This window comes from Physeter macrocephalus, chromosome 8 (genome assembly GCF_002837175.3).
Source record: "Physeter macrocephalus isolate SW-GA chromosome 8, ASM283717v5, whole genome shotgun sequence".
Taxonomy (NCBI): Eukaryota; Metazoa; Chordata; class Mammalia; order Artiodactyla; family Physeteridae; genus Physeter; species Physeter macrocephalus.
In genome coordinates, this window is record NC_041221.1 from 90,327,902 (window position 1) to 90,343,742 (window position 15,841).

At 36.4% G+C, this 15,841-nt stretch overlaps 1 protein-coding gene across 1 annotated transcript in view; it reads left to right on the forward strand.

Annotated features, from left to right (window-relative positions):
* ADGRV1 (adhesion G protein-coupled receptor V1) overlaps positions 1-15,841 on the forward strand; it is a 552,025-nt gene that overhangs the window by 245,261 nt on the left and 290,923 nt on the right. Inside the window, exon 84 of the mRNA XM_024125341.3 lies at positions 6,399-6,499. Within this exon, the coding sequence (XP_023981109.1) occupies positions 6,399-6,499 (101 nt within the window). The remainder of the gene's footprint in view (positions 1-6,398; positions 6,500-15,841) is intronic.

The following is a 15,841-nucleotide window of genomic DNA, read 5'->3' on the forward strand; positions in this document are numbered from 1 at the left end:
CTGTGCCCTGAGTCATCTTTTACAGACGTACAGCAGCTTCTGTGAACAGTATGCTACATAGAGGACTGGGTATAGGGTAACTCTGAAGCCAAATGGCCTGGGTTCAAATCCTGGTTCTGCCATTGGCTAGTTGTGAGACCTGGGCTTAATACCTCCATTTCCATACCCACAATATATGATTTTAAATTGTGTTAACAGGGTGGTAGATATACTAACTCAGACATTCTGCTTTCATGATATTTTGTATGTAAATGTGATTATCATTGAATTTATGTCTTTTACTTGGTGTGCAAACAGTCGCCTAGTAATCTTTATCGATTAGGAAAGTTTTGTGGAGGTAGAAGCATGTAATTAATTCTTCTTTGTCCTGGTTGTTAAAATCTTTCCACTATAATTTAATATTCTGTGTCCTAGTTAAAATATTTTCACTATAATTTCATTTTATAAAGTTATACATTTTCCTTAATGTATCTTAATTCTAAACCTAACTTAGATTCAGTAGCAAAAGTTAATAATTTCTTATTCTTAATAGCATCTTCCATAAGAATGATGTTTCTTGCTTAATAGATTCTTCTAGGTACACAGAGTTCCAAAATCATATGGAGACATCCTATTTTACTTTGATGCAGTCTATTTACAGAAATTTCATAGACTGATGAAATAGAGCCAAAAGGTAAAATGCTGAAATAAAATCTATTTAGATATCATTTCATGTATTTCCATAGAGACATAAATCTAAGTGCTAATATAACCCACAAAAATCCTTTGCTTGTTCTAAATACTAAACACCAAAGCAAAGAGTTTTAAAAACTAAAGAGAGAATGTTACCTTGATTTTTTTAGAAGACTAGCAGGACTGTAAGATATTTCCTGAGAGAATTGTTAATAAATATGCATTTTTGCAACTAACTCTTGAAAAGTCTGCATAGATTTACTCATGTATTTGAGAACCAACACCCAAATATTAATATCTACATTTATTACTTTCGACTTGGACTCATATTTGAAATTATTGGTTTTTTTCCCCTCTGTCCATGACATATTGTAACATGGATTGTACATTCTGTGGATCAGGAGACATAAAGTCCTATCTTTGTGCTCAGTTTCAGCTTCTGGGGAGGATGACATTCTATCCCTCTGAGGGCCCCCAGGAACGAGGCAAGAGACTTTTCTATATCTTACATATACATTCTCTAATTTAGGTCAGGCCACACCAAATATCCCTCTGCATTTGGAAGCAATCTGACAAACTCTTTTCATGAAATGTGGTAACATACAATTAGACAGGAATTAAACCCTGTCTAAAAAACATCAGGATAGGTCACAGTGTATCTGTTCCAATTCTAGTTTACAGTTCTGGTTACTTTACTAAAGCAGAACAACTAAAATGATCCAGGTGTATGAAATGGGCATGTAGGCCAAGAAGTTAATAATCCTCCATTTAGAAAGGTGAAAGACTAGGCTATATACCTGTGACTTTTAAAGTTATAAACCAGTTTATCAAATTCCAAGAAATTAAAGTTATCCCTTGACGCTAAAAAAAGATAGAGAGGACGGGTAAATAACTGTGCATAGCAGTGTAACGTTATGGGACTCTCCTCAAAGGTGATTTGGAAGAAACACAACTTACAATAACTTCAGATGATAATGCCGTAATTTTATAGTTGTTGAGGAACCTAAGCATGGTTTGAGGTACTATTACTATTCGGAGAATAATATCAAAGAAACCTGCTCTGCTTCCCGTAACTCTGTTGATGTTGGTCTATCAGAGGTAGACATTGGGTTAAAATCATCCTAATTTTGACTCTGGAGTACAATCCGTATGGCCTTATGAACTTAAGGAGACCCTGTAACGTTCCGTAATCCACTTCGTTTTTAACATCAATACATGAACTAGGTCATGTTTGATGTACTTGTAGGTGGGTGAGTCTCCTGTTTTGAAATGCTTTTAAGCTGAGACCTCACATTTGTTCTTTTTTGTTCTCTTATGGTGGAGAAATCCTTTAACACATTAGTCAAACTAAAGCTTTCCCTTTTAAATGATGAATAGTTTTATTTACTCTATAGATTACTAAGTATATAAATGCCAACACAATGTCATTGTTTACAGTAAGTAACAGGAGATAATTGTCTATAAATTGCTAAATACTAAGACTTACAAGATAAGTAAATCAGCACAATCCAAAATCCTTTGAAGCATGCTTATTCTTTTGTTCAGGTTTATTAAACTGGAAGACTATTCTAAAAAAAAATATTCTAGTTGTGCTTTTATATTTTACAAGCTGATATTCTAATTGTTTTTCTAGAAAAAAAAACTATCAGATGCCACCCATTCATTTTTAATTTTTTTAAATATAAGAGATATTTACTAAATTTCTGTGTCAGATTCTTCTAAAGATATTAAGTTCATATTCACAGTAATCGTTGTCCTAAGATAGCCATTATAATTATCAAAACAGTTTCATTCTATCAAATGGGGAGTTATTTACAAGAAGAATCGAAAAAATGTCAGAACTTAAAAAAAAAAGCAGTTTTAAGGGGTTACTGCAGGTGATAAAGAAGTCAGAGAGCTTAGTCTAATTCTGACATGGCATAAAAATGTTGGATTTCTCTAGCTATGTATCGATAATAACATGTTTTGTTTAGGATGGCCCTGATTGCAAGTGACAGAAAACAAGTCAAATATCTTAAATAAGCAGAATTTAGTCTCAGCGTTGATTAGTTCAGCACTCCAATGGCATCATCAGGGGCCCAGCCTCTTTACATTTTTCTGTTTTGCTCTCCTCAAAGGTTTTATTTTATTTTCTCCGCCTTGCCCCTACGTGGTCTTGAGCTGGCTGCAGCAGCTCTAAGCATCCCACAACTCTGCCTAGGCTTGTCAAGGGAAAAGCACTTACTTGGATCCAGTTTTAAGAGCAATGAAAACTTTCCTGAAAACCACCCAGAGCGTTTTCCTTCACATCTCTTTGACCAGAATTGTGTTCTGTGACCTTTCATAAACAGTCTTGGGACAGTTTAACACAGCACTCTCCAGTAGATCTTTCTTCGATGATAGAAATGTTCTGCCCTCTTCACTGTGGTGGCTACTGGCTACATCTGGTTATTGAGCCCTTGAAATATGGCTGGTACAACTGGGGCCTGAATGTTTAATTCTATTTAATTTTAATTAATTAAAATTTAAATAGCCACATGTGGCTAGTGGCTACTGTATTGAACTTCATAGGTTACCCTGGTCTCCTGGCAACCTCTTCCCTCTGGAGTAAACCCTTCCCTCTAATACACAAAACTTGTGTACTCTAAGGTGTTTCGTATTGACCTTTGTTCACCCTAGAAAACTTTTCAGGATTGACAGTTTTGTTTTCCTGTCCTTAGCTTATTAGTAGCTGTAATCAAGAGGCATTATGCTGAAGGGAGAGTTGCAGGAATATGGGAATCAATAGAGATGAGCAACAAAAAATAAAAAAGGTGACAGTTACAGCTAACATTAGGTGGGAGAAGAGAAAAAAACCTAAGCTAACAAGCAAATAACTGATGTAATAATCTAGTGATCATTTGGTTTTTAGATTGATCTGTAAAGAACACAGAGATACATAAGTAAAGCAATACAAAATTTATAAATATTTTAAAGAGATTTTCATGGGAAAAAGTATTAATGTTTGGCTTGTGGAGGGATAAACGTCAGTGATTTGGACAGTATGTCCCATTTGTAAGTGATGCCAAACAATAGAGTTATTTACTGGATATCTATATTCATGTACAAACAGTACATATGTATATACACATACAAACATTTGAATATTGTATAGATAGATAAGATCTTTGGTCCACTTTGGTAATAGCAAAAGAATCCAGCGGTTCTTTAGAGTTTTTCATATCTAAATCAAAGATTATCAAAAAAAAAAAGATTATCAATGTTATCATTTTGTTAAGGGTACTTTATCTTCCATCTTACTGTCTAATCATATAGAAAAGTTATTTGTGTTAGTAAACTGATTAATTGCTTTTTTCCAACGGATTCTGTAACCTACATAGTGCTAGGGAAAAAAGTAAGTGAAAATTATTCAATCAGCAACTTGTTTTTCTACATAATTGCCAAGGAATCAGTTTTTACAAACCTGTTTAGAGTATACCTTTAGGTAATACCTGGAATTGTTATACTTTATTTTAAAAAATTTCTAATTATAATTATACCTTTTTGTACCCTGTGATTTACATATTAAGGGAATTTAAACCAAAAAAAAGTTACAATTTTTTAAAAACTGACTTTTAAATTTAAATTATGGATGCTGAATACAGCTCTTCAATATCAGATAAGAAAATAAAAGATAACTACTTGGCATATAGTGTTTAGGAACTTGGTAGTTGAAGTATTTATTTCTTTAAATCTAAGGTATTCAGTATCTCTCCCAAGGCCAGTTGAGGCTAGGCAGCTTGAGGTTTTTTTAGCCGCATTCTTTTCTCCTAAATAAAAATTGCATCTAGATAACCATCATACATTACACCTACAGGCTAATAGAACCTAGCCCATTTTCCTGCCACTGGCTTTGAATCCTGGACTGCCACCAGGTGTCATGCTAGCATTTTAATTGAAGCTTAATAGACTTAATTAAATATTCCTGATCTGGTCAAGTTTAACTGTACTAAATTTATATCATGAGATGGGAGTATAGTGGAGAATTACCAAGTTAGGGGAAAAGGCTGTGAATAAGCTCTTCTTGTGAACTAGAAAGAAACAGCTGACTCAGGAGCATTTCTCCTTTGCCCAGCCCTACCCCTTGCCTCACATTGTTACCACCCACCACAGTAAACTCACAGTAAAGCACATATTTGTGATCATGTGGCCGGCAATGAAATGAGACTTCCAAGGCCCTGCTTTTAAGTCAGTGTGGTAACACACACAGACCCCCCCACACACTCACTCATACACACACTCTCACACTCAACCTGAACCTTCAGTTTAAGGTGACTCTGACCATCACAGGAAGTTCAAAGTGTACATTTGTGAGTTTGGAGCAACAGCTTAAATAGTTTCTAAGCTACCTAAGTAAAAATGCAGTTTCTGGCTATACCGTGTACCTGTGTGGGAGGATTGGGCAGGCAGCCCCAGGACCTGCGCACCTGTCCCAGAACACCTCACGGCAGCCTTCCTAAAAGTGGATTATTCCGGATTTCTTGGCCAAATTTCTAGGCTGAAAGCCTTGGCCAATGCAAAGCCTCACTTCCTGTGTGGAGCTTTGTCTACCTAATGCAAACCTAAACATATTGAAAGCTTTTCCCAGAAGGATTTCTGAGAGGCATTTCTGTGCTGACAATTAGTCACAGACCCCATGTGCGCTTTTTGCAGATGTCCAGTCCACTTATGCCAACATGTGGTGTACATACTTGAGAAGTTTGTCCCATGGCTTCAGAAAAGATAACGAAGAAACAAAATGTTAAACAAATGCAGCGTCTCCTGTTTGCCGCGGAGGCGTTGATGAATGAGCTAACGCATGCAGAGTACAGGGCAAAGGCATAGACAAGCCAGTTGTTATGTTTCAACACTTCTTAGACAAAATAACCCTATTGAGGATGAGAGTGGAGTAAAAGGCTTAAGTGATAAAGCAAATAGGTTACTTTGTGCAGCACATTTAAATTTTAAAAGGCAGGAAATATTTTTAAAATATATATACGTTCTACATTTAAAACCTAACATTAAAAGAAATTTATACAAATTGCAAGATAAAAGATTTATGGGTTAGTCCTGAGATTCTGATCTTCCCCTTGAAGTAGTATAGGTAGTTGAATTCAAGTAGATTTAAAGAAAATAAGAATTATGTTCTTCTCATTACTTGGAAATGTAGACGTTTAGGTTAAAAATCATCTCAGTGAGAAAGAACACATTTTATTCCTGGTTTTGGCACCCAGGAGCATAAGGTTGCTTTAAAAATTTCATAATCACCACTGATGTAATTATGTTAATTATTTCTAGTAGACAAAAAGGGGTAATTACCAAACCTGAGTTTTGGTAGCACCATTCACAATTTTATGCCTGAAAAATCCTATTCACCTCCCTAAATATCTCTATTTAGCAAGCCACCTGATCATGGAAAATTAGATTGGAATTTGATTCTTTTCTTAAACAGTAAAACTTGTCAAAATTATTAATCTGCTTAATTTGTGCTTTCTTTTTAGTAGGGAAGTAAACAAGTAGATATTTGAAATTTAAAGTTACCCTTTGGGCTTAATAAGTGTGAGGATTTTATATGTCTTGTCAAGTGGACTGGATTAAAATTGGAGCATGAATGTTCCCTGAGATGTTGTGCTATGCTGCCTTATGTGCTTACCTTTTCCAAAGATTTTACCATGCTTCTGTTTATTCATGGATTGTAAAACCACACATGGGCTTTTTTGTTTCTACAGGTCTCTGCCTGGCTGTTCTTTCCCATATCTTCTGTGCCAGGTATTCCATGTTTGCAGCTAAACTTCTGACTCACATGATGGCAGCCAGCTTAGGTACACAGGTAGGAGAGCGCTGGGATTTCCCACTTTCATGTGATGTTCATGTTTCTTCTTCTGTGATCCTTGAGCTGAATGTATAAGTAAAATTTAATCTCAATTTAGTTGAAATAAGCTTGTTTAAATTGTAGTGGAGGAGGATGGGGAAGGAGAGCAGTAAGAGGAAATGAGAGTATCAGGTCTAAAGTGTATTTTGTGAACTTTCTACAGAGAAATACCTTAGTGTCACCGCTTACAAGAAAATAACTGCTGCTTATCATGAAGCATCATATTGTCAATTTATGTATTACTAATGTGTATATATGTTAAAATGAGCACATTTTAATTTAATCTGAATAAAATATGCTCTGTTACAGATCCTTTATATGGAGGGCATTAAGATGATATATACTCTTTATTTATTTATACTTGGCTGCATTGGGTCTTTGTTGCTGCACGCAGGCTTTTCTCTAGTTGCGATGCGCGGGGACTACTCTTCATTGCCCTGTGCAGGCTTCTCGTTGCGGTGGCTTCTCTTGTTGTGGAGCACGGGCTCTAGGTGTGCGGGCTTCAGTAGTTGTGGCACTGGGGCTCAGTAGTTGTGGCTTGCAGGCTCTAGAGCACAGGCTCAGTAGTTGTAGTGCACGGGCTTAGTTGCTCCGCGGCATGTGGGATCTTCCCGGATTAGGGCTAGAACCCGTGTCCCCTTCATTGGCAGGCGGATTCTTAACCACTGTGCCGCCAGGGAAGCCCAAAATGATATATACTTTATGACATCTGGATAATATATTTTGCTTCATTTAATATTATAGAATACAGTTTGGTAGAACATTCTTTTTTGAAAAACCGTTTCTATGGCAGAGGAAATAGTGTGAAAAACATTGAGTCATTCATTAGCATGCATTTTAAAGCATACAGTTTAAAGCCCGGAAGGCAGATCAAAAAGATGAAATTAAATGCCTTTTCTGTCCATAAGGTATTCACAGTCTGGAACAGTAGATGTACACACAGATAACTGTAATGCAGTGTAATTAGTGTGAACACAGACTATTTGTGAATATAGTTGAGGACTTAATATTTCTGCGAAGGTAAGGGAAGTCTTCACAGAGGAGGTGATATTTGGGGTGGGCTCAAAGGAGAAATTCATGCAGTTTGTTGATTAGGAGTAAGATGGGCATAGACGTCTATATAAGCAAACAGGAAAAAGCATAATCACTTCTACTGGAAGACTGTAATTACAGTTTCAACCGGAAGAATACACTATATAATGTTATTATTGGGAAAACTTTGTAATATTGTTTTATAAAATTTCCTCTTTTCTGAGTAGGTGGGTGCACATCTGAAGTGCAGAAAATGCTGGTGCCTGATTGTGTGCTTGTGTATGCATGTGTTCAGTTTACGTAAATTTATTGTGCTGTCCTTACACTTAGGAATTGCACGCATTTTAGAATGCTAATGGCATTCTATTGAACTCCAAACAGAACCTTTAAAAATAATACTAGAGGAGGAGCTGAAATATAAAATGGAAGATTATCTGGGACATTGGACTTGTCTTGCCTCTTTTGGTCCCAGGAGTGAAAATGACATGAGTAAATTTCATAACTCTATTTTTTAGGGAACAATGAAGTGCTGAATTCTAAGTAGAAGATCCCAGATTGTGCTTTTAAAGTACCTATGAACTATGAGAGGTAACAGCTGTTACCAAAGGGGGCTTACATTGAGTTTGACAAGACTATTTATATTGCCTTGGTAGCTATCTTAGTTGTCTGATCTTGCCTTTGCTTCTTGTATTTAAGATCTTAGAAAACCCACCTTCCATAATTAGAGTTTACTTGGCTGTATTCACCACCCACTCTGGTGATTTTTTGGCAGCAGAATTTGTACAAGTCTTAATTATAGAACCATAGAATTACAGACAACTCTTCAGTGTCCTAGCAGACAAATTTGCTCATGTCTAGGGATGTAAAAAAAAGACAGGATTTATATCTTGGGACACTGCCTTCAGATTCACATTATACTTAACATTAATTTTGGAGAAAATAGTCAAATCCATGTTATTCAGTATATTTTTAGAATAAATAAAGCAACGTGGCATGAAAAATCCTACAGTGTATGACTTGTCACGTGACATAACTAAAAAAGAACTTCCGTAGTTTATTTTTGGCGGAAGAATTGATGATAGGTTGTGGATAGAAAGTACTGTTTCCTCAAAATGTTTTACCTATCTACTTTGATTTTTTAAAATACTCTCTAAAGAGAATAATTTTCTCCTTTAAAACCTTTTAGCAAAGCCTTTGAAAAATTCTTAGACTCTCCAAAAAAAGGAATGAAGCTGACTGCAGGAACTTGGGCCTACCCTTTCATATATGAATTTTAAAATCACGTTTATATCTCCAGTTACAGAATCTTGCCAGTGGGGGGATTCCAGTTCCAGTCTTGGACCTCTCATTTGGGATCCTCCATCAACTATATGTTCACATTCTTATAGTTTAATAAGTTTCCTGTAGAGAAGTCTTAAAAAATACAGTTTGGCCTGTGGGTCTTTGGCTAAAAGAGTAAAATTTCTCTAGCTGACCTCAAGTGTTTGAGTTATGAATACTCTGCAGACAGGTCTACCAAGACCATTTGGTTTTAAATCTTTATTGCTGGCCTAGGACTAAGTCGAATGGCTTTTGTGGAAAGGGGAAGAATGAAAATGTAATGGCCTCTGACTTCCTTTCAGGGCAGTGTGTCAGTGAGGAAAGCAGTCAGCTTCAGGAAAATGTGATAGTCTGTATTTCTCGAAACATACATTGTATCTAATGTTCTTCCTTTAAAAGGCAAAAGATTCTGCTTTAATCTAGAATTTATGTCATTCAAGCATCTTTGAGAACCACTGACTATAAATTACCAGCAGGTGGCAGTAGAAGATTTTTTTTTTTTTTTTTTTTGCGCAAAACCGGTTTTTAGTCTCTAGCAGAGATGGAGTTCGGTAGAGAAGTTGAGATGTTTTCACAGCACTTCTTGCACTGGGCTAGAGAGTATTCTTCTGCAACTTAGCAAATATGCATTTGTGATTTTCTACCTTTCTCTTTTTATCCCCTTTGTTCAGAATTGAACTAATGAGTCTGAAAGGCACTGTGAGAGAGCTTGTGCATCACTAGCTTGGACTATATCTTTCTGTCATTTACCATTTATAGTTAAATTCAGGGGTATAACATTATTTTCATTATATTTATGTCGTTATAAGCTTTAAGAAGTGTCTTGTTGGAAAAAAGTGTGTTTATTTAAATGTCGCAGAAGTTTTAAGACAAGATCTGTGTTTTCAGTATTGTTTATTTTAAAAGTATGTATTTTTTTCAGTGCCAAGTTAATGTTTCTCACTTATCTAAAAGAAAATGATTAAATGGCAAGAAATTGTGAGATCATTATCTTTAAATATGAAGGAGAAGAGAGCAAACATTTTCATGGCATTGGTGATATTTATTGGAAAAACATCTAATTATATCTTAGGAATTTTTATCTTAGTATCACATTGCCAACCCATGTGTGCCCTGATAAGGCTGGTAAACAACTAGGACAAAGGACAAGTTTGCAGTTCAGGGTTCTCAGTTCTGGGGGTTCTGTCAGGAAAAGCAATTCTCCAAATCTAAAAAAAGAACAGAAGTTTCCTCATAGAAAGATGATAAGATAGAACTGCATTTAGTCTGATTAATAAACTTAACCAGAGGGAAACGTTTGTTTGTTTGTTTTTTTCTCTGTTTTTTGTTTGCATGGCTTAAGCACATTTTTCTGAAACTGAAGAGCAAATTAGTCTAGAAAAAAATGTATGTAAATAAAAATACTCTCTGAATTCAGATGACACTGAATATCTGAGAATTTGAAATACTTAAATATGAATTTTGGGTAGCTGCTGGATGTACGGGAGTTTTAGCTTCCACAGGCCCTCTCCTTAAGAAGGGACAAGGAAATTGCCTTAAAATTCAGAGGACTGTTCTCTGGAATTTAGCAAAAAGTTAGACTGTCAGTGACTTGTCCAGTTTCCTCATTCTGTAATGCTTTGGGATGTCATCTTGCAATGTCATTTTGTTTCCCGGGTAGGATCCTGTGTAGATACTCCTGCCAATAGATTCTGCTTTAATCTGCAATTTATGTTATTTTAGCTTTGAGTATCTAGCATTTTTGAGACGCAGAATCATTGGCTGTACGTGAAGGAAGCCAGAAGCCAACTGTGACCTCTTCAGTACTGATTCCTTATGGCTACTCCAGGGTCTGGTTTCTCTCCTGGCAGCTTGCACTGTTGTGTTGAGTCTGTCAGCTCAGGAAAGTCATTGTGTGTGTAGGGTCTGAAAACATGTATCTTATAGGCATATCTTTGTGGATTGAAGCAGAGTCAGATAGAAATTGTAAAATGTTCATTACTCAGAACAGATTTTTTTATTAGTTGGAAGTTTTAGTTAATTGCTTGTTAAGCAGGGTATCCTTTGTTATTTCTGCTTTTGTTATTTAAGAAAAAGGAATTTAAGAGTTTGAGTACAAGAATAAAAATTGGACCTTGCTTTGAGGATTGGGAAGCACAAAGGATCATTATTCAGTGAAACATTTATGATCATTTGTTAGTGCAGATGTAAATGGATTAGGAAAGTGTTTCCTAAAGTTGGATGTAGGCATCTTGTTAAAATTCAGTTACTAAATCATTAAGTCTGGGTGGGTTTCTGGATCCCACTAGTTGAGAGATTAGGTCAGCTCTGTTAGGACCCAGATGCATTTCTGGTTGTTGTTGCTGCTACTGCTGCTGTTGCTGTTATTGTTTTTATTATTACTATTGTTATTATTACTAAACCCATAGTACTAACCTGTTTTCTTTACTATAAAAATTATTTGTGGAAGAAATTCCATTAGTTAAATTGTTACTTCATTTAAAGTATCATTGCCTTGAAACCGCTTACAAACATTTATCTTTCCATCCTGAAGGGAAAACTTCGGCTACCGTTTCCTTCTGGCTTTCTTTTCTTCCTCCTGGGTTACTAAGAAAAGATCCTCAGACATGGGAACTAATGTAGGACTGAGAGTGCAGACCAGACTTTTATTTTGGTCTTTCTCATAGCATTTCACACTTGCAGAACTTCTCAGTATTGTATGTGGACGTAAACCACTAGAAAGAAGGTGTAACCAGCACCTCCACCACCGTTTCTTTCCTATAAAGAGCTTGTAAGCACCTCCACTTCAATAGTATTGAGTATGTAAGGCTTTTATTTTCTATACAAAAAGTTGTTAGGTATTTAACTGTACCTTTCCTTCACATAGACATTAATTTGGTGAACATGAATAAAGAGCATTCTGCACACAGATATGAATATATATTTGAGTTGAACTTATTAAACTATTTGATTCTAGTTTAGGTATGCTCATTAATGTGGCCAAAATAGTATCACATTCATGACTATGAATGCCCATTCAATCATCCAGCGGTGAAATTAAAGCAAAAAAAAATTGAACAAATCCTACTTATCCCCCATCAGGATCATCATTCATCTATGAACTCACCTGCTTCCACCTCATCTACCATATGCACAGTATTGAGATTGTGCAACGGGAAATACCAGGCAAGATATGTACCCGTGAAGCAGGTAGATAAACAGTCTGAAAATGAACCTTATGGTAAGAACCAAGTTGTATGTAGAAGAAAGTCTCCTCTTCTCTAGGATACTAGGTAGTATTGCATAAGCTGTGGGTGAGGGCCTTAGCTTGAAAAGGCTCCACAGAGCAAGTGGAATCAGACTTGGTTGTTGAAAGCTGGATAAGATTTGAAGAAATAGGATGTGGCACATTCTAGGCAGGGGAAAAGAACAAGAATAAAGACCTGAAGGGTTTAGTGACCCTGGGAGTTCCAGTTAGGTAAGACCTGCCCCTGGGCATAGGGAACTAGATAAGCTGATTGAAGGTGAGGTAGTTGTATATTATCTGAGAATTGGTGGGAGTCACCAATGGAGTAGTCCGAAAGGGCACAATATGAAAGGATTGTTCCAAAGGATTGATCCGGCAATTAGGGTTTAAATAAAAAATGGATTAAAGTAGAAGAATGCCTGGAATTCAGGAGATCGGTTTAGAGAGGCAGGGTGGGCAGCTTTTACCATCATCTGGTTATGTTGGGTCACGAGCGTGGACAGTGGTAGTGGCAATGAGAATTCCAAGGAAAGAAGAGGAACTAATAAAAAACACCCTGTTTTGCGCTATGAAAGTATTACTGTTTTAGTTTTCTATTTAAATCAATATAAAGGTCACACTGTAAATTTTATTTAATAAACGTATTAATAAACATTAATATAATACCTACTAAGCATTATGAGGTTGGCACTAGTACTCTTCCTATTTTACAACTGAGGAAACCGAGGCACAAAGAGTTTTAAGTTATTTGTCCTAGGTCACGTAGCGATACGTTATAGAACTGGAAATTGAACGTAAGCACCCTTTAACCACTACGTATACTGCCTCATAAATCGTGAATTAATGAGATTTACTCTATCACCAAAGAGATAGATAGCCTTTTCTATTTAAGTCATTTGACTTAAATAGAAAAGGCCAGAAGTTTTAATAGATGGAGAAGAATACATGCAATTTTGGGCCTTAGGAATTTAGAGTTCCCATAGCACATTTAAGCTAGTGATTTCAATGTTAGCTACATAAACAAGTGTTGACACTATAAAATAGTTCTTTGGGACAGGTTGAGGAGAGAACCTGATTATAGAATACACGTAACTAATGTCACAAGGGCTTGCTTTATGGCACTGAACTGTGCCATAAAACATTTACATGTATTGCTTTATTCACTCCTTGTAACAACCAGCTGAGGTGGGTACTTTTACCATCCCTGTTTTACAAATGGAAAGAATGGGACTAAGAGAAGTTCAGTTACCTGCCCTAACCTTCAGAGCTAGAATGTGGCCGCTGGAAGGGTCTGAACTCAAGTCCGTCTGCTTCCAAAATCTGTGTGTTTTAAGACACTGTGCTGTGTGGATTGAGAAGGATCATTAGAAGTAGCTGACTAAAGCATAGTTAAAGTTTCTGAGGCCAAGGAAGGAAAAAATGTTTCAAATGGAAGGATTTAGCATCAGTGGGAGATTAGTCCTCCAGTTTGGCAAGAACAAAGTCGCTGGAAACCTTGGTGAGCCATGGTGAAAATAAGACACAAAAGGTTAGGGAGTTCAGTCGATCGGGAGGAAATGGAAGGGCTGTTTTAGACCACACCTGAGAGAAGCTTGGCGGTGAAAGAAGAGACCTGTTGGGGCACAAGGAGCGGGAACAGCTCTGGCGCCTCTGATATAAAAAGCTCGCTGAAGGGAAGCTGGACCCTGGGGCTACCAGCTACCACCCACCAAAGGGGTAGGTCTCCTCCTCTCCCATCCCACTCCCCCTCCCATATTGGTATTTTTCTTTTCTTGAAATAGAACTTTCTTTAGCAGTTTGATGAAGGGGTAATAGGAATTAGTAAATTTCTCTGTGATCCATGTTTTTATTTATACTTTTTTATTATTTTGACATTTTTTATGCCTAAGACAAGTAACTCCCTGCTCGTGTGCCTGACCTAATCATGTTATACCTAGGAGACGATGAAAGCTCTCGTTTGAGCTCGTTTTTTCCCCTCATTTCTTGAATCCAAATTTTCTTTGATGACCTTACATTTTTGGTATTATTATTATTGAATTTCACGTAAACTTGCAATCAGTCATGAAGTAAATTTGTAGCTAGTGCTTATCAAATAATTTTATAATCCATTCTACAACCAAAAATATTATGCTCTTCACAAGTATGTGCTTTGAGGGATTAAGATGATATTGGTATTTAAATGGAGGAAAACTTGAAGAAATAATAAGTTTTATGTTTGCTTTCTTCTTAAGAACATATTTTCTTTATATATCAACATTTTTTATTCTTAAAATCTTTTAATAATAAAATCCAGCTCCTTTTTTCCAGCAAGCTTTCAAAATTCAGCTCAACCGTAGATTCACTAAATTGAAAATAAGTGGACGCTGAAGATACAAAAATAGTATCATGGTCACACTACTGGGAAATTCAAACTTTCCCGAGTGCTGAAGAAGCAAAGCAACAGAAAGTGTGAGTAATATTCTGAATGAGGCTACAGTGACATTATCATGTTTGCAACATGGCTTTTGTTACTAGGAAAAATTGTGAAGCAAATCCAGACTTTACCAGAAAATACCAGTTTGGAATCTTCTGTTACAGCCTCAAAAATATAAACTATCCTTGACTTTTAAAAGTCTTCTTTTGATCTCCCTAAGTAAGGAAAATCAGCATCTGAGAAAAAATGTTTTTATGAAAGTTTAATGATGGCTCTAAAGAACTTTAAGTAACAAATATGGAATGTAGGAGGAAGAGTCCCATTTTTGGAATTAGAGGACCAAATGGGGGAATATCTCTGAGCTGCAATCAGAAAATCATTGGAAAAATAATAAGAATGCCTGCCTTGCAGAGTTGTTAAGAGGATAATAGGTCATGTTCAAAAATCTTGAAACACAAGGCCTGGGGAACAAACGAGGGCAAAGGCAGAGGGTAAGGATGATTCCTGTTGCCACACAACACTGCAGAGGCCCGTTGGGTTCTGCTCTGAGTCCAACGCTTCCTAATGCCCTCTGGAGAACTGAGCCTGCTTTTCTCTTCTGGACGTTTTCTTAAATCAACAGCAAGGGCGGTGAAAGTTTCTTCAGCCCCATCGTTTTTAAATAATCAGCTCTATCATGCCTATTATCACACCTCTCACTATACTCTCCCAGAAGGGTTTTTATGTTGGTCTGCATTATCTTTAGACACTATATTAATTTTTGCTTTGTTTATATTTTTCTAATGTGATTTTTTCCTCCTAATCTTAAGTATCTTCTAAGTGTTGTGTCTTTATTGCGTGTGTTACGTTATTAGAACCTTAAGAACGGTAGACATGTAGATAGATATTTGAAAAAAAAGCTGCATGTGTGTCTGTGTGTATATGGTTTGACCTTGGGAATGTGGATGTGTGTACAGTTGAAATTTGCAATAGGCATTTAAAAAAAATTTTATAGAAGTATAGTTGATTTACAATGTTGTGTTAATTTCTGCTGTACAGCAGAGCGACTCAGTTATACATATATTCTTTTTCATATTCTTTTCCATTATGGTTTATCACAGGATATTTTAATTTTAACATCTTTATTGGAGTATAATTGCTTTACAATGGTGTGTTAGTTTCTGCTTTATAACAAAGTGAATCAGCTATACATATACATATATCCCCATATCTCCTCCCTCTTGCATCTCCCTCCCACCCTCCCTATCCCAGCCCTCTAGGTGGTCACAAAGTACCAAGCTGATCTCCCTGTGCTATGCGGCTGCTTCCC